A 21,512-nucleotide genomic window follows, 5' to 3' on the forward strand; every position below is an offset into this window, starting at 1 on the left:
ATTTACCAGAGACGGAAAGAAAAGCAGATGAATGAATAGTGGCACCAAGGTCAATAAGCTGCCCAAATGTATGACAAAATGACAGAATCTCTGCATCAAATGCTCTGCTGTGCAGCATTACAGAAATGAATTAGTAAAGACATTAACACATTTATTTATCCTTATCTGTCTAATTGGCTGGCTGAGGGATGTTTTTCAGCCTCTTTCCCTGCACAACATTTGGGTTCTGCTCTACCAATAATCCTATCTTAAGGGTGAATAAACACACTGAATGAATGGGGCAGAAAATTGTTGATAGGAGCACTCTACAGGTTCAAACTTTCAGTAAAGCTTCACCTCTGGCTAAACCCCTCAATAACGCCACAGCATGTGTTTGCCTTGACAGATGATGGGTACCAATTGCTCTGACATCACTGAACGGAGCGTCGACAGGGGTGAAACACAAGAGGACGTTTCAAATAGAGGAGAGCAGCAAGTTTTTGTTACTGAAGGTTGAATAATCCATTAAAAGCCTAGGGACTTTATACAGAAGAGGGATCTTATCAGACTAAGGGATGTGAGACAGCACAGTCTGCGCATTAACACTTGGTTCTTAAAGCACCTTTTTTAACCTTCCTCTTCCATCTCATTTCCATCTCCCCTTTAACTGAACTGCATATCTCACATTTGAAGGTGTTTCACCCAATTTCACATGGTCAGTCTTTTTAATGTAATAAGTGTACATATCTGTGTGTGGTCCCTGTATCTCTTATCATTATGTCATACTGACCTCTTGTGGTGGTTGTGTGTTATTTTGGCGCAGCTGTTGGATGAGTTTGTCTTTCTCTGCTTGGCTGGAGAGAAGCTTCTGTAGCTGGACCTCCAAAGCTGCTACCAGAGTGTCTCTCTCCTTCCTCCACTTCTCCATGGCCTGCTCCTTTTCAGCCAGCTGGGACGACAAGGACTCCTGACAAACAGGAAACATGTAAATGTATCTTTGATGGAAAATACTGGTTTTATATTGTATTCTGTGAGGGAGAAGTGAGAAACAAGAATATTAGAGCCCGTGTTACCCAAATCAAAATGGTTTGTCCTCTGTATGGTGGCCATTTTGGCAAACCCACACTTGGTTTGCCAGTCTAAGACGTTTTTAGCTGCAGTTGTACTTTGGCTCAGTTGTGCTTTGAGATTAATGCTAATATGGTGGCATGTTCACATGTAAAGCATGTTTTCATATGATCTTCGTCTTACCAACTGGCTCTGCTGCCGAGTGTAGCGTTCTCGGTCTTCCACAAATTTCCTCATTTCCTGGTTCCTCTTGTCCTCAGCCTCTTTAGCTTGGCCGATCAGGGACAGCTTCTCTTCCAGCCACTTTTTGCGTTCGGCCTGATGTTTCTCTGTACACAGCTGTACACAAATGGTAATTTAAAACTTTTTTTTTTTTTTTTTTTACAAGGATGTGTGTTAAAAATGAATGAGCTGTGCATTTATTTCCTGTTGAAAGAGAAAAAAAAAAAAAAAAAAAAAAAAAAAACAGTCTACACATTGATTCCCCCCCCCCTCTTTTTAAGAGTTGATGTACAATTACAACAGGTGAAAAAGACTTCATTACCTTCAAGCTTTCCTGAACCTGGGCAGCTTCCTGTTGGGCCAGTTTGAGGTCATCTGACGGGCTGTTGACCTGACGGTGGGCGTTGCTTCCGCAATTCTGCTGCAACAACACCCTTTCAACTTCTCCACCTCTGAAATCATTAAAACCAGAGAATCAATACTTGCATTCAAAGACGAAACAAGTACTTAAAGTATAACTTTATATAACTTCAGCATAACTTGTCATGTTCCCTGGTCAAGATGCATTTCCACCTGTGTAGTAAGTAGGACCAAATGTATTGTCTTTGCTTAAGTGACAGACTCGATTCATACTTTAAATCTTACTATTTATTTATAGTTTTAGAGATGCAAACTTTTAACCAATTGTTTTGTAAATTGGTATGTTACTGCTTTAAAAAGAAATTCAGCTCAATATAAGATAAATAAGCCTGTGTGGTGAGTCCACCAATATTAAAGCTATGGCAGATGGCCTGGTGTTATCCGTGCTATGAGCCTGACTCCTCACTTCTCTGTGTTTCCTTTTCCTCTTTTTTTTTTACCGTTTTTGTCAGTAAACATAATGAAATAAGGGCCAGATAAAGTCAGCTGTATCTTTTATTGTATCTGTTTTCATGTGCGCGTCTTTTTGTGGTTAGCCATAACGTCACACCCTACATCCTGTGTGTTTCTGTCCTCTTACTGACCTAACTTTAGTATCCAATAAAACTGCGCTGCTGCTGTGAGAGGATACAAGTTCACTCAGTTTAATTTAATGCGTTTTATGAACTTTTTTGTTTCCCTGCAGTTTGACAGGATAAGAGGATTAGACTAAGCTGTCCATGGGCAAAACATATTTTTAATTCAAAACAATGAAATCCACGTTCTTGTCACAATGTCTGTGTTTGCAGTTCATGTTCTTTCTTTTGATATTTCAGATCCTTTGTCTTACCGCTGGAGAGCTCCTGGATGAGGTTAAGTTTCTCCTCCAAGGCCTGCTCCATCTGCTCCTGCGTCTCCTCCTGCTCCGTCAGTGCCAAACGCATGTCCTCCATCACGCGCTCCTTGGTTTCAAGGTCTACAAATCAACAAAAACACACCCATCCAGGTGCAGGATTAGACGCAGAACACCACCCTGGTACCCACACAGTAATAAATGCACTATATATGTTGATCCCTGAGGGAGGTCCTCTCCTTTTCATTGCCTTTCCATAAATAAGTTCCCAACAGCAGTTTTAGTGTTTTAATCAAGGAGTAAAGACACTCATCACTAGGGTTGGGTTTTGTTTAAAATTTTACGATACCAGTATCTAAACTAGTATCTTACAGTAATACAGATACCAACTTCAGTACTTCATTCGATACCTTGCGTGAAATGCCACCTGCTGAAGCCACTGTAGTTGACTGGTAGCCTAAAATTATTTTTACTGTTGTTATGGACAACCATGGCGATCCATTTTCTTTATTCCTTTTTTCAAATAGGCCTAACTGTTCTATAAAAATATTGGGAAATTGTATCGGATCGCTCCTCATCCTAATTAGGTCATCCAAACAACAGAGAATTATAAGCCAAGCTTGTGGTGATGAACTTGCAACAGTGACGAACATGCCTGAGACCGCAGCCAAAGGTGAGAGCCTGTTAAAATCACGCATAGATTTGGACAAGCGGGTGCAGGCAGTTTCGATACTGGGCTGTTTTGCTCGATACCACAAAAGGTATCTAGTAGCGATACCCATCCCTACTCATCGCGACACACATTTACCTTTACAGGCCTTCTGGTAGAGCTGGAGTGTCTGGTCAGACTTGGCGTCAGAGGATTGTTCCTAAAGGAGGGACGGAGGAGGTCATTAAGAGATGAGCAGAGTATAAAGATGGAACATGAATGAACACAAAGAGGGTGAACAGGGCAAACAGAGCTAAAGCCTTCAGAGATTTGGTCTGAGAAATGGAAAAGTTTAGAGGGGTCAAAACTCCTACAAGTGCTTTGACCTCTTCAGATCTTTTCCCTTGTCTGTAGACCTTGGAAGTAGGTGAAGTTGTGCCAGAACTACCTACACTGCTTCTTAAAATGGAAAAGTGAAAGACCGTTTTGAGTTGCTGGATGGTTCTGTCTCTGTTGGCGAGGTCAGACTGAAGCTGCTTCTTGGCTTTCTCCGTGTCAGCCACCTTCTGCTTTAAAGCCTTTTCCTCTTCTCTCATGGACGAAATCTTCAGGAGAAAAAAAAAAAAAAAAAAAAGATGTGAACTAAAGTTTACACAATATTATAGATAAAAGTAACTCAAGGTGTCTGCTGTTTATATCTGTGTCCAGTAAGTATCCAGTGATGGATGTGATGTGTTCAAGTTTACCGTAGTTAACTTTCTTCAACTTGCACATAAAGCTACACTTTCAACTAAACAATGAACAAAACTCTTTTTCTGGACCATAGTCTGATTTTAAGAAAGCCTGAACATTTTAAAATATGAGACCTTTAGAAATGGAAAAATAAAAGTCAAATCTGAATACTGCACCACGGTTTAAACCATGCAAGTGTTTTAAATAACCCAAAATGTCTAACGTGTGCAGCTGTATCATCCTCTTGTCTCCGCTCAACTATCTTTAGATACTGGGTATACTTTTGCCAGAGAAACCGGTCTCTCTGAAGCACTAATGTATCTGTCATATTTAATTGGTAATTGACACACTGACTTTTACAAATTTACAACAAAACTCTTTTGTTTGTAAATAAGTAGTGAGAGAGCTAAACTAAAAGGACAAAGAGGACAATGAAGACAATGTGTGTACCTCTTTTTGGACCTGCTGGATCTGCTTCTTGTAGTCGGCTAGTTTCTCTCTGAGGTCTGAAGTGTCGTCCTCTTTCCTCTGAAGGTCGAGGCTGAGGCTCTTGACTTTCTCAGACTCCTGCTTGGCATTTTCCTTTAGTCTGAGAAAGTAAGACCAGATAACAATGAGGAGCTACCAGTGCTTTAAAAGAGACAGGATAGTACGCTGTGATCTAACAACACAATGGATCTTAAACGCAGTGGGTGGAAATACAACTCTTCCTGGACACCGCGGTACTTGTGGAGAGATGAAAGGCAAGATAATACAGAGGAAATGTATTTCACATTGACAGAATAATTTCATCTAGTACAAAACGAGGCACGGTAATACAAAGAGACGGGGTCTCACTGTTTATTGGTTTTCTCTGTAACTCCGGGAAGGATAATGAACTCCAGTATCACAACAACATATTTAGAGTGACTGCTTTCTGACAGTTAAATTGATGCCGTCCATTATAATAGTATTACATTTTAGATATCAAATATCCAGCATCCTAAAAGGCTGCCACCGAGACAAGACTTATTTTATTCAACATCGTGACCAGTAATAAATCATTTTAGTTTAGAAGATCTAAGAAAGAACGTTTTTTTTTACAGCACTTTCCATTCTTTTAGTAACATCTTTCTGGAGATGGTTATGTTGTCAAATATTCTTTTTTTATTGTGAATTATAAATATGAAAATAATGAAGGACTGTTTCAATTACTGTTAAACCACAATCTGTCATCAGGCTCATTGTGACTATTGACACAAACTGACTATATTTTATTACCGTAAGATTTTATTGACTTATTTAGTTGATGGGTTTTGTCAATACAGAGGAATAAAGAATACTGTCTGTAATAGACATATTATATATTATCTTATCAAGGGACTTTGAGAGAGAATGATAGCACAGGACCCATAAAATCAACAAATATGTATGTATGTAACTATTTTCTTGAGTATTTCAGGCTGCAGTCCTAAAAAATAGGAACGTTAACAGCAGCCTACCATTAAAAATACTAAGGGAATTGAATGTATCCAATTCTGTTGAAGTACGACTGCAATACAGGGGATCTGAGAGGAGCGAATACATTTTGGGTTAAGAAGAGCAGACAATGTTTATCCCTTGTGTCACAGCGAAGCATTTAAGTCTAGCCGCTTTGTTTCCTCTTATTTTATTTTAAATGATTTAAGTATTTATGTATTTGGACGATTGTGAAAGCAAATAATCGGCATTTAATATTTAAGATAAATACAATAGCTTTGTAACCAAAAGATGCCCCAGATGTACTGCCGTCCAAAATGACTTCCAATCACAAAGCAGCCTTGAAAACAGATGTTTTACACGGACTTATGTAAACTTCCACTCTCTGGTTTACAGTTGAGGATTTTTGTTGATGTTCTCCTGCTAAACTAGACAAAAATTTATTTCCTACTTCCCTACTACATCCTTATGTAAAGATTATATTCGTTAAACCAGGATAAATAATAAGTCCTGGGCTACAGATACACCTGAAAATCAGAACCCATCAATATCCACACCACCTGAATACTCAGAGAAGTTTGATTTTAAGATTTGATTAGATGACAAATCTGATTTTTGTGATCCAACACCGAGGATACTTCAGAAAGAGTCAGGGGCAGACCTTCTTCAGAGAGATGTTCAGTCTATCTAGGAGCAGGATTATCACATATTCCAGATTGCAAGTGTCAATCAGCTGTCAGGCTGGGGTTGACAGAGCCGTAACGCTGAGCTAAGTGTAGGGTGAAAGGCTCTACTAGGTTTTACAGTACAAAGTATTGTTAAAATTGCATGTATGTTTTATAATCAAACTGTATCTAGCCTTTACAAGAATTCTGAAGACGTAATTTCCCACGCTGATGTGTAAAGGAAATGACGTTTACCTGCTGATGATCTCTGCTTTCTCTTCCAGCTCTGCATCTTTCTGAGCGATGGCCTCATGCGCCACAGCCAGCAGCTCTCTGCGCCTTTCCACCTCCCTGGTCCGGGCCGCCTGGACAGCTTGGGTCTCCTCCTCCTCCCGCCGCTCCTGCGCCTCCTTCAGGCTCCTCTGCAGGGAATTCACCTGTGCCTCCTTTTCCAGCAGCTTTTTCTGCAGCTCTGCCTCTCTCTCTGCAGACGCTTTCTCCACCTCTGCCAGCTTCTCCTCCACCTGTCTGTCCTTTTCTTTTAGCATTCTCTCCATCTCTGAAGAGGCTAGCTGAGACGACTCCGTGTTTTCCACGCTGGAAACCTTTGCCCTCAGGGTCGCGATCTCAGTTTGGAGATCGGAGTTCAGTCTCTTGAGATCTTCTTCAGCAGCAGAGCAACAGGAACTGCTTGAACCTTTAAACCTAGCTTCTTCTAGTTCGACCTTGAGGAGCTCTGCAGTTCTCTCCTGATCACTGAGATTTTGCTTGAGATCATCTAAAAGTTTGCCGGAGGTTTCCTTTTGCTCACTCAGTTTGTGTTTTAACTCCTCCAGCTGCTGTTGTGATATGGCTTCTTGTTCTCGCAGCTTCTCATTGAGCTCCTCTACCTGCTTTTTGGAGGCCTGCGTTTGTTCCTCGAGTTTGGCTCTCAGCTGTTCCACTTCTTCTTTGGCAGCACATTCTTGGGATTCGCGCCTGGATGTGAGCTCATCCAGTGGCTGCTGTGATTTCTCTTCTTGCTCCCGAAGCTTCTTTTTCAGCTCTTCAACTTGCTGTTTTGAAGCTGCATCTTGTTGGTTCAGCTTCTCTGTGAACTGTTCCAGCTGCTGGTCGGAGATCAGCTGTTTGTGTGCCAACTGTTCGTTTGCCTGCTCTAGCTTGTGCTCCAGCTCCAGCATTTGTCTGTGCTTGCTCTCATATTTCTCCTTTTCCTCGGTCACATTCTTCCGAAGCTCTGAGACTTCCTCTCTAAGCTGATCTTTGACACAACCAGAAGATACTGCTGAAGTCTGTAGTTCCCGTTTCAGGCTTTGAACTTCCTGCGTCAGGGCGAGGATGTGGGAAGTTTTCTCCTGGATCTCCTTAGAGCGTTCGTCCAGGTGTGCCTGAGCAGTTTGTAGCTGGACTAACGCTTGTTCAGCTCTCTCTGTCTCGCTGGTCACCTGTGGTGTTTCACAAATATCACTTTATTTTAGTCTTTAGGCACCAACACCATTTAATGAAACACAAATAACCATTATTATAAAGACACATGCTAAACAACTTTCTGGCGGGGGAATCAGATTTTAACATAAACAATATATCATGAGGTAAGTATCATAGTTTCATAAATCACTGACAATTTTATGCTTTTATACATTCTTCCCCTTTCGCTGGGTGGTGGATTTAAATATTAAATCATGCTGTGGCCCACCTGCTGCACTGTGGCTTCCAGTTTGGCAGTCAGCTCTTTGACTTCTCGTCGAAGAGCATCACCCTCCTGTTGCTTATTTTCTCTCTCCTCAACCAGCCTGCTCATCTCCTTCCTCTCCACCTCCAGAGCAGACTGAGCCTCCTCTTTGCTTCTCCTCTCTTCAACAAGAGTAGCAAGTACATCCTCCCTGCTTTGTTTCTCTTCTGAAAGGGCGGCAATCGCATCCTCCTTGGCTCTCCTCTCAGTTTCTAGGGCTTTCTCGTTGCCTTTTCTCTCTTCTTTAAGGGACGCTAGAAGCTCCTCTTTGCTTTGCTTCAGCTCCTTTAGTGTGGCACGGGCCTCCTCCCTTGCTTTCCTTTCCTCCTCTAAGGAGGCCAGCGCCTCCTCTTTTCCCATAGTCTGGTACTCCAAGGCAGCGAGGGCGCCTTCTTTCTCCTTCTCAAGGGCAGCCAACACCTCCTAGGTAATAGGAGTATTGATTTATTTACATGCATTGAATAAACTAGGGTGGGAAGAGTGTCACTGAAAACAGACATGAACAACTCTTGCAGTTAAGTAAAACATGTTATGTTCACAGGGCAGCCTATATGAGGGGGTTTTTGAAAGGTTTAACCTGTTGACTTTCCACGTCACTGATGTGTTGTGATAATAACAAGAGCAGACATTAATTAGGCTCCTTCAAACTTTAAATGTTTCTGACATGGATTTATTTCAATATTGAGTAATGCAGTATGATAATCAGTGTGGGGCAAAGAAGTCAGATCGTCTGTAATGTTTGTTTCAGCTGTTTTCGCGCTCATAGGTGGCCGTTAAATAAAGAGAAAGAATATATGAAACGGCCGAATGTTAGATGGCACACGGTGTAACCTTACGTTACCATGACAGCAGCGAGGCATGATTTAGTTTTAACATGAAGGCGATGAAGAAATACTTTGAAAATAGTTTTTAGCAGACTACATGTCCTCGTGCCGATAATGAGCCGTGCTTGTGTGGAGACAGAAAGTAAACACGATTTACGGTGCTGCCGTCTGGACAAAGTGCACCGGGATACTTTCGTTTCACGTATTCGTGGACAGCAGTTGTGCTGCAGTCAAGCTATTTCTAGTTCACAGAGCTCACGGAGCAGCACGCTGTTGAGTGTCTGTCTAAAATACTTCCAAACTTCAGACAGTCGAATGCGCGGTCCAGGGGAATCCCTGCCAACACCGCAGCAACGCTTCAACGCACATAAATGCAAGTCTAAGTATTTACGTAATCGATTACGTCTACTACGTCGATGAATCGCCCCAACCCTACTGTTGACCATTTCCTAAAGTATATCAGTGTTAGGATGTCATACTTTCCAGGTAGCAACTGCTGCCCTTTAAGCACGGTTTAGAAATAAAAACACTATATCTTCCTTGTTTAGAGGATAAAATGCAGAGAAGCACTGATTTTGAGAGGATAACAAGATTATTGTATAGTTTATTGTAATATCATGTTTTCCTGGTGAAATCTGTAATCGACCTTTTCCTGGTGACTGAGCAAAATTCTTTCTATGCAGAAAGTTTGAAAGTCATGGAAAGTCTTGCCTTAATAAGGGTAGGTGATTCTGAATAAAATTAAAATGTGGTGCATTACCTCCTAAAGCCAAATGACTGTCCTTTGAGATCCACAGTCATGTTCTAGTTCCCAGGCAAACTTAAAACATTTATAGTGACTTCAAATTATGTTAAAAAATAAACAAACCAATACATTTTAAATGATCTGATCTGTGAACCCAGGTGACCTAGATATGAATAAGCCTAATACCTTCCTGGCCCTATAACAAACATCAGACTAACACTATGAAGGGCGGTGACGGCCGAGGGGTTAGTAAGACGAACACAAAATGAAACCGTTTACCCTCCTGCTGCAAAGGTATTACTGAGAAAGACGTTAACCTCCAACTGATAGTGGAGACGCTCATTGATCAACATTACATTAAGTCTGTGGCAGCATAAATGAAAAGAGCTGCAGAACCATGACGAGGGGATTTTTTGGAAATTAAAAGATGTATCTCCAAATAAAACCAAAACCTTTTACTGTAATAGCGGAGATGATGGTAATTCACCCTTTACTGACAACCGGCTCTGTTGAGAGTTATCAGGATACCGATGACATCGCCTCTCTCTCTTTCAGGGCATTCAGCACCTCCTCCTGGTTATGTGCTCCTATGCCGAGGGATCTTACCTGCAGCCGTTCTCTCTCACGTGAGCTCTCCTCCTCGACCAGCATGGAGCGACTTTGCGAGCCCAGCTCTGCCCCCCTCCGCAGGTCTCCCACTTGTTTCTCGAGCCGAGCAACCTCTGACGACTTCTCCTGGAGCTGAAAGAGAAGCCTCCTCTTCTCCTCTTCCTCTACTCCGCTGGCTTCACCTACGAAATAACACAGAAAATAAAGAAACACATTTAATATTGAGTATATGAGGATCTTAAGAGTGATTATTTTTGTGTTTTTATGTATGGGTTTATTGATTTCTACATAACCTAGCCACCCACAGTAAATGCTGCACAAATGCTACAGTAAAGCAGGTGACACACTGGCATCCAACTGTCAATAGCCATGTTTCCATCCAATCGTCATGCGAATTTTAAGCGGATTTTTGAAATTTCGCAAACAAAGAAGCAGTAAATCCGAAATATGTGCGTTCCCATCAGCTGGTTTGGAGCGAATAAATCAGGCTACAGCAAGCGTAGTTACGTCAGTAGTTGACGTTAGACATGGCTGTAATACACAAGGTGTATGGGTTCCAAACCAGAAACAAAACCAGCCATTGAAAAATGGAGAGAGGTCCTCAGGAATGTGTTTTTAAGCGGGCAAACTGCTACCAGCCATGTCTCCGCATGTTATGACGGGATATCCGGCAAAACTACTAAAACAGCTGATCAGACATGAGTTACAAGTTCGCTACGTCAGAACTTATTCGGCAAATGTGTTTCCATCTCCCATTCACTTCAACATGTACATACTTGAAAATGCACGTAAAAAAAATTGATGGAAACACAGCTAATGTCAGAATAAATCACAGAAAGCCATTTAACAGTTTAAAAATACATTGTGCACCACCATGTCGAATTATTGACATTTCATATGTCTTCTTTCATTCGACTGATTTGAAATAGTTTGCATGTTCTTCATGGTTTAAGGGTAACCAACCCCTTCAAGTCAGTTCACCTAAATTATAAAAATATTTTCCCCCCTGACACCATTACTGGTACCAAGCCATGCAAATAGTTCTGGTTTTATTTAATGAGGTTTTGAGATCTATGTGGTGAACAGAACTTAATTTGTGTTGTTCAAAAGCACTGACAAAAGAAAATCACATTTGAAAACTTTTCCATAAACCGTCTCTATGGATTAACAGTTGTCTTTGTAACTAATGAAGACATATATAGTTTTCTGAGGACCATAATTGTGATATGAGTGAACTGATCTTTCAATTTGTACTGGGTCTAAATTAAAACACCCATGAATGTCCTGAACTTGGATGTTTGTTTCCATTTATCTGTGCATCAGTCCTCTAGATGCCACAAACTATAAGAACAGCTCAGTTTGTATTTCCTTCATCCATCTGTATCCAGCATCTGCCTTTCTGACATATAAAGACAGAGATGGATTTGTGTGTTTTTACCATTGTGAGCCATTGGCTGCTGGACTTTCTGTTGGTGCTCATTCATTTCCAACACCTTCCTCTCCAGCTCCTCTACAGCGTCTCTTATGTCTCCCTGAGCCGCCGTTCGGCCTGAACCCAGACATTTATGAGCAGCCTCAGTGGCTTTCTTTATGCCTGCCAATTCAGAGCAGTCCAGAGATTTGTCCTGCAGAAGAAAGAGCACATCAGAGAAGTTAGTCAGGGAGATTAGTGAGCATATCCTGACAGTCAGAATATCCAGGCTTAGTTCCCCGAGGTGGTTCAAGCACACTTGCCAGAGAGGGCTGGAAACAGACACTTAACCTGTGCCAACTTGAGTAGCTACATACAAATTTCGCCTTGGGTAATTAACATGTGATGTCAAAAAGAGATCAAATAACTTGTCTTGCAATGAAACCTTGCAATTCCCTTTGCTCTCACAGCAAAGAAAATAATTCCAGCTGCCGTCATTATTATTTCAATGACGAGCTGTAGGCGGAAGCAGGTCAAAGACAGGTCAAACTCAATAATTAGGGCAACTCTGTTACTGAGAACAGGGTGTGTGTGTCAAGTTCCAGTGCAGCACAACATGCAGTGCGACAGGTATGAAATACAGCCTCTTCATATTTGCTGTTTTAATTCATGTTTTAATCATTAAATCTTTGTTAGCGGTCAGAATCAGAAACAGCTAAGTTGTTTTTACACAGGAATTTTCTTTAGTGCCTGGGTGCCAGACATAAACCTAGATAAATGTAAAAATATGGAATAGCAATCTACAACAACCTCTTTTTTGCATGCATAACATTTAACAAGTCAATAAGTAAACAAAACACACAATAGGGTTGATCCCAGGGAAAGACTGATTGTGTTACCATGGCTTGTGCATCTGGACTGGGTCCAGTGGTGGACATTTTGTCAATGAGGTTCTTGAAGATCTCCATTCTCCTTTCTGCTCGCTCCTCTAAGATTTCTCTCTCCCTCGCCAGGCGGTCACTGAACCACACACACAAACACATATTTGTATTATTTATATATAAGACCCAAACTTTTCCGGGACATATATGAAGAGGGGGGGAAAGTCTCACTTGTAGTCATTCTGCATCTCAGAGAAGAGCTCTGAGAACTCTCTGCTGATTTCTTCTCTGACTCGCGCCTCCATGAGCAGGCTCTCCGCTCGCTCCTTCTTCAGCTGTAGCTGCAGCTGTCTCAACAGCGCCACCTGCCGCTGAGGAACGGGACAACACATAGCAATACACAACAATAGAGTTTTAAAATTGAAAAAGTTTTGTTCCCTCAGTAAGACTACTGAATATATTCATTACATGTCCTTTGTAATAAAACTTTGATGATTTAGTCTATTCATACATGAAGAAACTGAAAACTTTAAGAGAAAATTTAAACAACACACTGATCAGCCTGCAATGAGCAGTACTATAGAGACTCCTTTCCTACCTCTAGACTACCTGTCTAATCAAAATGAGAGGGCAACACCATATAAAACAAAGTTCACTAAAAACCAACAGTATGGTTTCTCGACGAAGACTAATTAATTTAGTTACAATCGACGGCAGGTTGCCCGTTAATCGGAAGGTCGGCGGTTCAATCCCCGGCTCCTCCAGGCTGCATGTCGAAGTGTCCTCGGGGAAGATACTGAACCCCGAATTGCCCCTGGCGGCTGTTCTGCCAGTGTATGAATGTGTGTGAATGCAGATGTAGTGTAAAAGCGCTTTGAGTGGTCGAAAAGACTAGAAAGGCGCTATACAAATACTGAGCATTTACATTTGCCTTGCCATCATTGCTTGAGGCACATCAATACTTTACTTTTATTTATTTTCCCTAAATGTATTCTTACCTACCTGATGTTTCCCGAGTGATCTTATACTTTGTGAAATTTTAAATATCTGATATTTTGAGCAATTAATGGCAACTTCTTTGTTAAAGGCAAGGTATTAAATGGTGTGGGACTGACCTGGTGCATCTTTCTACCGATGAGAATTTTATCATTATCGTGTTCATCGCTGTCTTCTTCATTGCAGGTCTGATCCATTGTATCCTCCATCAGGCTCTTTTCTTCCTCACACTCATCATCTTCATCCTCCTGGACAAATGAATTTAATAACACACTGTAGATTTATTTGGTGATGACTGAAGCCAAAAAAAGCAAGATTCAAACTGCCGGCTAGGGGTGTGCGATATGTATAGTCTCTGATAATATCCTAATTGTTGTTCTAACGATGTGTGAGCAGTCCGCATTCACTGCACCATGCATGTAGTACATGTGTGCTTGAGTTAAACAAGCAATAGCTGCAGAAAAATGTATCACTGAAGTCAAAGATGTGAGCACAAACAGCACCCAGAGATAAAACACTGACTCAGGACTGATATGCAGTAGCTATTAGGGAAAGAACTTCAGGGCTTCACTCTTTCTTTCAACACACTACCTACTTATTCAATGTTGGGAACATCACTTACAAACTGAGAGTAAACTGGCGTAGCCTTCAGCTCTGTCCTGTACAGACTGATCAAATTATTTTTCAGTTTTCTTATGAGTCTGAAAAGTGGTCGTTAAGAAAAGAGAGGACGGAGGTGACTGGAGGAGCTGAGATTAGTAAAGCTAATTAGTGATGTAAACTAGTCCTTATAAGAGAATGAGGAGACATTTCTTTTTGGATTTTAATGTGCAAATAAAATGCACCTCAGAAGGGAGGAGGTTTCTCATGTAGCCTAATTTTTTTATATTATGTCAAAAGCTGTAAAATGAAGACACAAAAGACAAACATGAACACTGGGCCAAAAATCACTGTGGAGCATCATAACCAACCAAATTACTTTCCCCAAATCTAAACGTTGTAGTTACTCCCCAGTAGACTGATTTATTATCTGCTCCAACTTTTCCAACTATTTGTTCAGAGATATGGTGAAAATAATTGTTCAATGTGATGTGAAATTACATATTTTTCATTGGAAAACATAAAATTTTCCCCACTCCCCCAACCACGACATTTTTAGCTATTCTAAAAGGTGCATCGCATGCTCATGGTCACCAGAGCAATGTTGCTGAGACATGTTGTGTTGGGGTTTTATATTCAGACAAAAATTTTGCTTCACCTCCGCTGCTACAACTCCATCCTAGGGAAAACACTAAATAGAATATTGTATATTATATTTGTATAAATATAAGAAAGCATGAGCAGAAGTCTCCACCCCACCTGTACATCCTCCAGGCTACTATCATAGCCAATCAGGGAGCTCCTCCTGTTGCACCGAAGAGCGAAGGATACATCACTGGTGGACCTCTGGGACATGATGGGAAGAGGCCTGGTGGATAGAACCACAACCTGCAAACAGACAGGAGCAGAAAGAAGAACTTAATAATATTTATATATTATAAAGTGACAATATTTCTCTTTGAGGTCAAAAGTGTCTTGCGAGACTCTTGCAATTGACCCTTTTCACACGTTCTCATGCCAATAATTAATTTTCTCACACAGTGAAAAACATATGTAGGCTATAGGTGCGTTTGAGATGACTTCCGCTGACTTGAGAGTTAAATGTGAGACTGCAGGGGTGGGGTAAAGATGGAGGACTTTAATTAAACTGCAGCTCAGAGAGTAAAGCATAATAATGTGTCTACACCTTCTGAGCCACAGCAGAGAATTTGAGGACGTTGAGAGTCTCGTCGTACATGGAGGCACACTGGTTGATGTTGACGATCATGCAGGCTTTACCTCGACCACAGAAGAAGCCCTGCAGGTAGTGGGTCAGCTTGCTTTCCCTGAAGGGAACATGCTGGAGCAGCCTGAGGGAGGGAACAGACATAAAAAACGGCTTAGTTGGCATTGAAATATGTGCAACTGTTTTTGCTGATAACTTTTAAGACAAATTGTCTTTGAAGCTGCAGTAATACATTAGTGGCCACTAGGGGGTAGATAAGCTGACAGGCGTACAGCCACCACATATCACCAACTTATTAAGTTGTTACAGCAAACTCCACCAACTAAGATAAGTATTTGGCTCTTGAACTTCTGCATTTTAACTTTCTTTCCCAGCTAGTTGCAAACTTTGTCCGTCTTCTGTTTGGTGCTCGATAGGCTGTTTACAGCAGGTGGATCTATTCAGCTACCTTTGGAGGTTGAGGAAAGCCATAACACAACTATACAGCAAAACAAAAAACCGTGTGCTAAAACCTCCACATAGTTTCAGAATTAGACTCCCATCTGCAATTCAACACTACGAGTGACACTTTCATAGTACGTGAAGTCTTTTGATTTTAAATCAATTCTACACAGACAGAATGACAGACAGGTAATGATCTCACTTGGCCTGCTGATTGTGTCGTAGTGCGTTGATGCATTTTCCCAGGATGAGCAGTGAGGTGTTGATGTTTCCAGCTTCTTTCAGACGCTCTCCTTTATTCTGAGTCTTGGCGCATCGCTCCGAGCCAGCCAGGTCACACAGACACAACCTGAGCACAAACACATTAATCCACGTAAAAGGAAATGAGAACTCTTTCATGAGAAGATTTTATTTTTGCACACATGCATGCTTTTTCAATGCTGCCTTGTATCACAATCATACAGCAACACTCACCCAAATCCATGTTTATATGCCAGTTAAAGTTTTACTCACTCGCTGACTGCTTGGACCCTCGGAGTCCCACTATCCTCAATCCTCAATATGCGAATGGAGAAAATACTGTGACTGAAGAAAGAGAAAGAAAACATACATTTCAGTAACTTTGTATAATGTCCGAATTATTTTTTTAAAGTCTCTAAGTGTGATTATTTTGACTGATATTGGAATTGCGATACAATAGTTGGACTGATCATTTCTACATTATTATATTTATAGAATATGATGTGTAGGCCAGGACATCTCTGCAGCATGACAATATTTAATTTATTTAAAAAAATAAAATTAAAAAAAAGAAAGTTATTTTGTTGCACATTTTCCCTTTAACAAATATTCCACCTCTTGCGATTTGAAAAGTGCAGTAGGCCATATTGAGATTTTCAATAATTGTTCAACCCTACTTTGTAGAAAAAACAGAAATACACACAAAAACAGAAATACGATGCATTCAACACTGTTGTGAAGTGGACCAAAAAAAAAAAAAGCTTCCAAGACTCAGCTCAGACTTATTCCGCTCAATTTTTCACATGTGTGTGTTTCAGTATGACTACAACCACACTCGAGCAAGTGCAGAGGAAACGGATAGAAATAAAATAAGAAGGGAGGTGAGATTGTGAAGAGAGAGAAAGTATAAGAAGGGGTTTAAAAGTGGAGAGATGACTGGGAGGGTAGACATTCCCAAGCCCAAACAGGTCTGCTCTTAAATTACATGTAAAAGAGATTTAAATGTGGGCACATTCTCTAATTTTGTCGTATTTTGAAAGTAAATGCTGGTGGCTGATGTCCTTACCTCCTGCTGGAGAGCTGGTTGAGCCGGGTGGAGGAGAAGCTCTGGTTCTTCTTGCCCAGCTTCATCACCTTGTTAGCCTCTTCCGCAGTATTTACCTGAACCCAACGCAGATCTAAATACAAATGCACAAACATTTACTGTTAATTAACAGTAAATGGTCCTTATTTTATTTTCTTTACACAACGGCACAGTAGGAAGAGTTAAAGAATTCGAAGATCTTTCTATTAGTTTGGAGGATCACCCCTATATTTTGAGACACATGGCTGCTCATTCATCAACATTTCACAGGAAAAGGCCCAAATTAATGTATTTTACATACGTATGCCATATGTCAAAAGCTGCAAGGAAATTCAGTAATTTTTAAACATTGTAACACAATCTAGCTTTATAGTGTATTGATGAAATTTGTGATTAAAAAGAAACAGACTGTTGCCACAGTTCAAATACTCGCTTAAATCTTAATACTTCAGACTTCTGTCAAGTAATGTGGTATTTGTCCCGCCCTCCCTTCAAACCTTTCACAAAGGCGTTGCCCTTGACGTCCTGTGACAGGCGCAGTGCAGTCCTCCTCGGGGCCCCGCTGGGCACCACCTCCAGGAGGTCGTGAATGTTTTCATTGTAGATTTCACAGAAAGAAACCCACACAGAGAACTTTGTTAGCGCTTCCACCTCCAGGCTGATTTTGTCCTCTGCTGCTGCAGTCGTCTGCAGCATAGAGGGGCCTGCAACAGAGACAAACTTAAAATAATCACACTGTAGTAGCAACACACGCTATAGTATATGCAGTATCAAGGGATGTGAATTGTAAATCTGCATTCCTGCCTTGGGGTTAAGCAGTACATTTTGTATATAAAGACAGTGCTGTCAGTCAGAATTAGTAAAACATTATCTCAGTGCACAGGTTTATTTTTTCATAATAAAAGACAACTAAATCTTGCCTTCAAGGAGAGTCTTATTGGTTGAGTTCAACGGGCCGGCATTGCTCTTCTCGCTCTGAAAAGGGCAGAGGGGAAAAAAAGTTAAAAATGCATAAATGACAGTTCTTCAATATTTTATTTAAATAGTACTTTTAAGAGTAATGTCACAAGTAAGAGCAAAGTGCTTCACAAGAATAATTACAGCTCCTCCTGAGCTTTAATATTAAAAGGCATTAAGAGTTTATGTCTGGGGAGAGTGATGTCCACTTGTACTTCACAAGCCTTAAGCAAAGTGAAAATGACAGGCCTACTAGTGACATACATTATGTAGTAATTCATGAGTGTAAGTGGCTACATGAACTTTTAGAGCTCTGAAGGGGTTTGTCAGATTGTCCAACAGTGTCTTGAACAACCCTACTTCCTGCGCATAATAATTCTTTCCAAAACAAATCATTTGAAAAACATGAAAACACATCTTTTTTCAACAGTCACAGTAAGCTGTGTCATGTCACCATCTAATCAGTCTCTCCTTTGCACCCTCTGATTTCACACACCAAAGGTCTTGCCTACGCAGGTGACGCTTCAGCCACAGTTTTTAGTTGTCAGTCTGACGCCCCTCTGACAGAATAAATACACACCTGTTTGAATCAATACAGACAGATTGCCTGACAGTAAAAATTTCAGGTCGGAAAACCCGGAATTTCGAAGTTGGGCGGAAAACCCAGAATTTCGAAGTTGGGTGGAGGGTGGGCGATAAAGCGCCTCGGGCAGACAAGTTACCTCTTTAAGTTGTCTGAAGAGGTTTCTCTTGAACACTGCTTCCTCAGCCTGCTGCTCCCTGGTGAGCCTTATGAACTCTCGGCTGCGGTGAGGTTTGATGCTCATCCCGCTGAAAACCTGTTCATCAATACTGCTGAAAATGACATCGAGAGACCTGGGCAGGATACCAGCATCGGCATCAGGACCTGGAGTGACAAGAGCGTTTCTGTTAGGCCACTTCTATTCCACTCTCATTTTAAGATTAAGGCCAACAGCTGCACAAGAACAATTATTGACTTCAGAGATCTCCTGACCATTAGCCAGGTCGCTAGGCAAGCTACGAATGTAGGACCAAACCAGGCAAAATCTACAATAACAAAGTCATGCCACCTTTCTAGGGTAAAGTTTTTACTACAATAAGATTGTACAGCTTGAGCTATACCGAAAAACATTTAACTCCATGTGGCTATTACACTGATCAGACACACCTGTTACCTGTTATACAGGGTGTGGTGGCAAAAAGCTACTGCTAAAAAAAAGTTGTCCTGCATCTGATCTACAAACATCCTCTTCTGAAGAACAATAGTCCAAACTCTAAATAAACTTTCAGTCATTATTATTATTTATATAATCTATGGGAGAGTGGAACAGACCTAAGAATGTGAAGGTCTTCCCAGCGTTGGTGACTCCATATGTGAAAACCAGCGAGTTTCCCCCTTCGAAAACATCTTTCACTAAATCTTTTACTGTGCCTTCAAACAGCTCTCTCTGCGTTGTCTCAGGACCATACACCTATTAAAAAGGAAGAAAAAAAGCTTATCAATAAAGTGTAAAAGGTAATCATGAAAAACACTCCATCTTTTAGATCTGGATGTCTTTAACATTTTCTGGCCTGTGAGCTTGATTTCAGTTTAAAAACTGAATGGACAAAGACTCAAATGGATCGTATACAATTGACGATATACTCAAAACAATAAGAAAACATCAACACATAAGTATTAGAAAGGAAACTTTTAAACTTGTTTGGCTTTCTTATCTACCAGGAAACACCAACCTGAGAGAACTGAAAGCGCTGCCCAGTCTGTAGAAAGGATTTGTCAGTGCTGAGCCGCGCTGAGAGGGACAAGCCAGGAGGCTTAAGAAGAACAGTGTCAGGAGGCTCGATGGTAACACAGTCCTGTTAAAAACAAAAAGAAGACACTCTTAGAATGATTCTGTATTTTCTCTTTACAGGATTTTACAGCAGAAAGTTTGAAACATAAAGAAAAGACTGTTTTCATTAAGTCATTACTTGACAAGTAAAACAAGCAGCTACAAAGCACAATGGTATCAATTTCTTAGCAATTCCCATTAGCACATTAATATATTTTAATTTACCTGCGACTCTCCATTATTACTCTCTGCTGAGGAAAAGGGCCGGATACGGAGGTAGACCTGTAGGTGTTCTCTGTCCTCGATGCTCGAATGCTGCACAACACATCAGAGTTTAATCAAAAACATCAGGAGGAAAGTAAAAGGAAGGCATTAGGTTGAAGAACAAATATGGGTTAGCTGTGAGAGATCGTTTGGTAAGAAACATTTTCACTTTATTCAATTTAATTAAGTGTTATTTATATAGCACCAAATCATAACAGAAGCTATCCCAGAGCACTTAAATCATGTAAAGCAGGTCTAGTTAGACTCTTTACAATATTGTTTACAGAAACCCAACAATTCCCAGCATGAGTAAACAATTGGCAACAATGGCAAGGACAAACTACTTTTTAACAGATAGAAACCTAAAGCAAAACCTAGACTTTGGGTGGGCGGCCATATGCAGATGGCCACTAGATAACTGAAAACATAACAACCAACCATCATTTGGGAGTTCAACAGTTATAGATGGTGTCTGAACAAATAGAATAAACATACAATTAAAAAGTGTGCCATCTCCCTAGCAGGTTAAAAATTCTGTGGGAATTCATTTCAATCCAAGAGGTGGACTAGCTGTCACCACTTTACACCTTGTGCACGATGGAAGATGCTTGAGGCCACCGTGGTCTAGAACAGGTTCAAGTCGATCTTAAAACAACAGTCAGGTGCGCCCATGTGAACACAGAAGAGGGGTTTCCTGTAATTTTGCCTTCTCATCCTAATGCACTTTCAATGTAAGTGATGGGGGACAAATTCCTCATACCCAAAAAAGTATTGATCCCAGGACCAAGCTCCATATGATGGGAGATGGGGCTTTCTGCTCAGCCACTCCCAGTCTGTGGCATGCTCTCCCTGAGGACACCACAGTCTGTGCATGCTTATAAAAGCGGCCTTAACACTTCAAAGCTTTCTGGACTTTTCTTTGCTTAATTGTTTTTATTTTTGTGCCATCTATGTATTTTATTTTAGCACTTATCAGTTGTTTTTTTTAATCCTGTGCCACTTTGGGATTTGTTTAAATACAAAGTGAGTTACAAATAAAGTGTGTTCTTATTGATTTAAAATAATGGCACCAATGTAAATGCGCCTCTCTGACATTACCGGGATTACCTGTGAGTCTGGTAAGGTGCTGAACTCTGATGAGAGATATCTCTTCAAATCTTCAACCTGTTTGTCTTTGTCGCTCAGACATGAATCCATCATCCTGCAAAAAAGTAAAGCAACAGTATCAAAAATGAAAACGGTCACGTAACCACACTTGGCCTGCTTTTTACTCTAACGTTACACCAAAGACAAACTTGCAAGTCTAGCTCGCCTGCTGCGTTACCTTTACCTTCCTTTGGACAGTAAGTTATGTTAAGCCACCTGCTAGCTAGTTAGCTAGTTAGCTGAATATAGCCGCACCTGTCAACTTCTAACATAGTTTAACAAATGTCCGTTTAACTTTAGTTTTGTGGAAAATAAAATCAACGACACTCACACTGTGTTATTACTCAACAACATTGCCTACCTGATAGTTGTATTTGGGACATTAAGTGCACAGGCAGAAGGATGTTCTGTTGTGTGCTAACTAACGTTAAGCTAACTAAACAAAACAACACACCGCCGCGGTCTGAGTTCGAAACGGA

At 40.8% G+C, this 21,512-nt stretch overlaps 1 protein-coding gene across 1 annotated transcript; it reads right to left on the minus strand.

The window, feature by feature from the left end:
- Positions 1 to 1,244: 1,244 nt before the first annotated feature.
- Positions 1,245 to 21,512, minus strand: LOC119913353 (kinesin-like protein KIF20B). Its single transcript, XM_038732764.1, has 26 exons — positions 21,395 to 21,512; positions 20,995 to 21,088; positions 19,849 to 19,938; positions 19,526 to 19,648; positions 19,125 to 19,263; positions 18,493 to 18,677; positions 17,734 to 17,788; positions 17,311 to 17,517; positions 16,796 to 16,907; positions 16,003 to 16,074; positions 15,692 to 15,838; positions 15,010 to 15,172; positions 14,583 to 14,711; positions 13,343 to 13,471; positions 12,459 to 12,598; positions 12,246 to 12,366; positions 11,374 to 11,560; positions 9,933 to 10,117; positions 7,722 to 8,180; positions 6,281 to 7,470; positions 4,353 to 4,491; positions 3,653 to 3,775; positions 3,330 to 3,390; positions 2,519 to 2,644; positions 1,592 to 1,721; positions 1,245 to 1,386 (listed from the first exon to the last, which is right to left on the minus strand). The coding sequence occupies exons 2-25, from the start codon at positions 21,085 to 21,087 to the stop codon at positions 1,594 to 1,596; spliced, it is 4,503 nt and encodes a 1,500-aa protein (XP_038588692.1). The 5' UTR covers position 21,088; positions 21,395 to 21,512; the 3' UTR covers positions 1,245 to 1,386; positions 1,592 to 1,593.

The sequence above is a fragment of the Micropterus salmoides genome, unplaced genomic scaffold (genome assembly GCF_014851395.1).
Source record: "Micropterus salmoides isolate LMB-PRFRI ecotype aquatic unplaced genomic scaffold, ASM1485139v1 Ms_hic_scaffold_2, whole genome shotgun sequence".
Taxonomy (NCBI): domain Eukaryota; kingdom Metazoa; phylum Chordata; class Actinopteri; order Centrarchiformes; family Centrarchidae; genus Micropterus; species Micropterus salmoides.

Coding starts and splice junctions, on each gene's coding strand:
- LOC119913353 (XM_038732764.1), bottom strand. CDS start 21,087: ATGATGGATTCATGTCTGAGCGACAAAGACAAACAGGTTGAAGATTTG. Junction 15,173..15,691: donor CGACACAATCAGCAGGCCAA/GTGAGATCATTA, acceptor TCCCTCCCTCAG/GCTGCTCCAGCATGTTCCCT. Junction 4,492..6,280: donor AAAGCAGAGATCATCAGCAG/GTAAACGTCATT, acceptor TTACTTTCTCAG/ACTAAAGGAAAATGCCAAGC.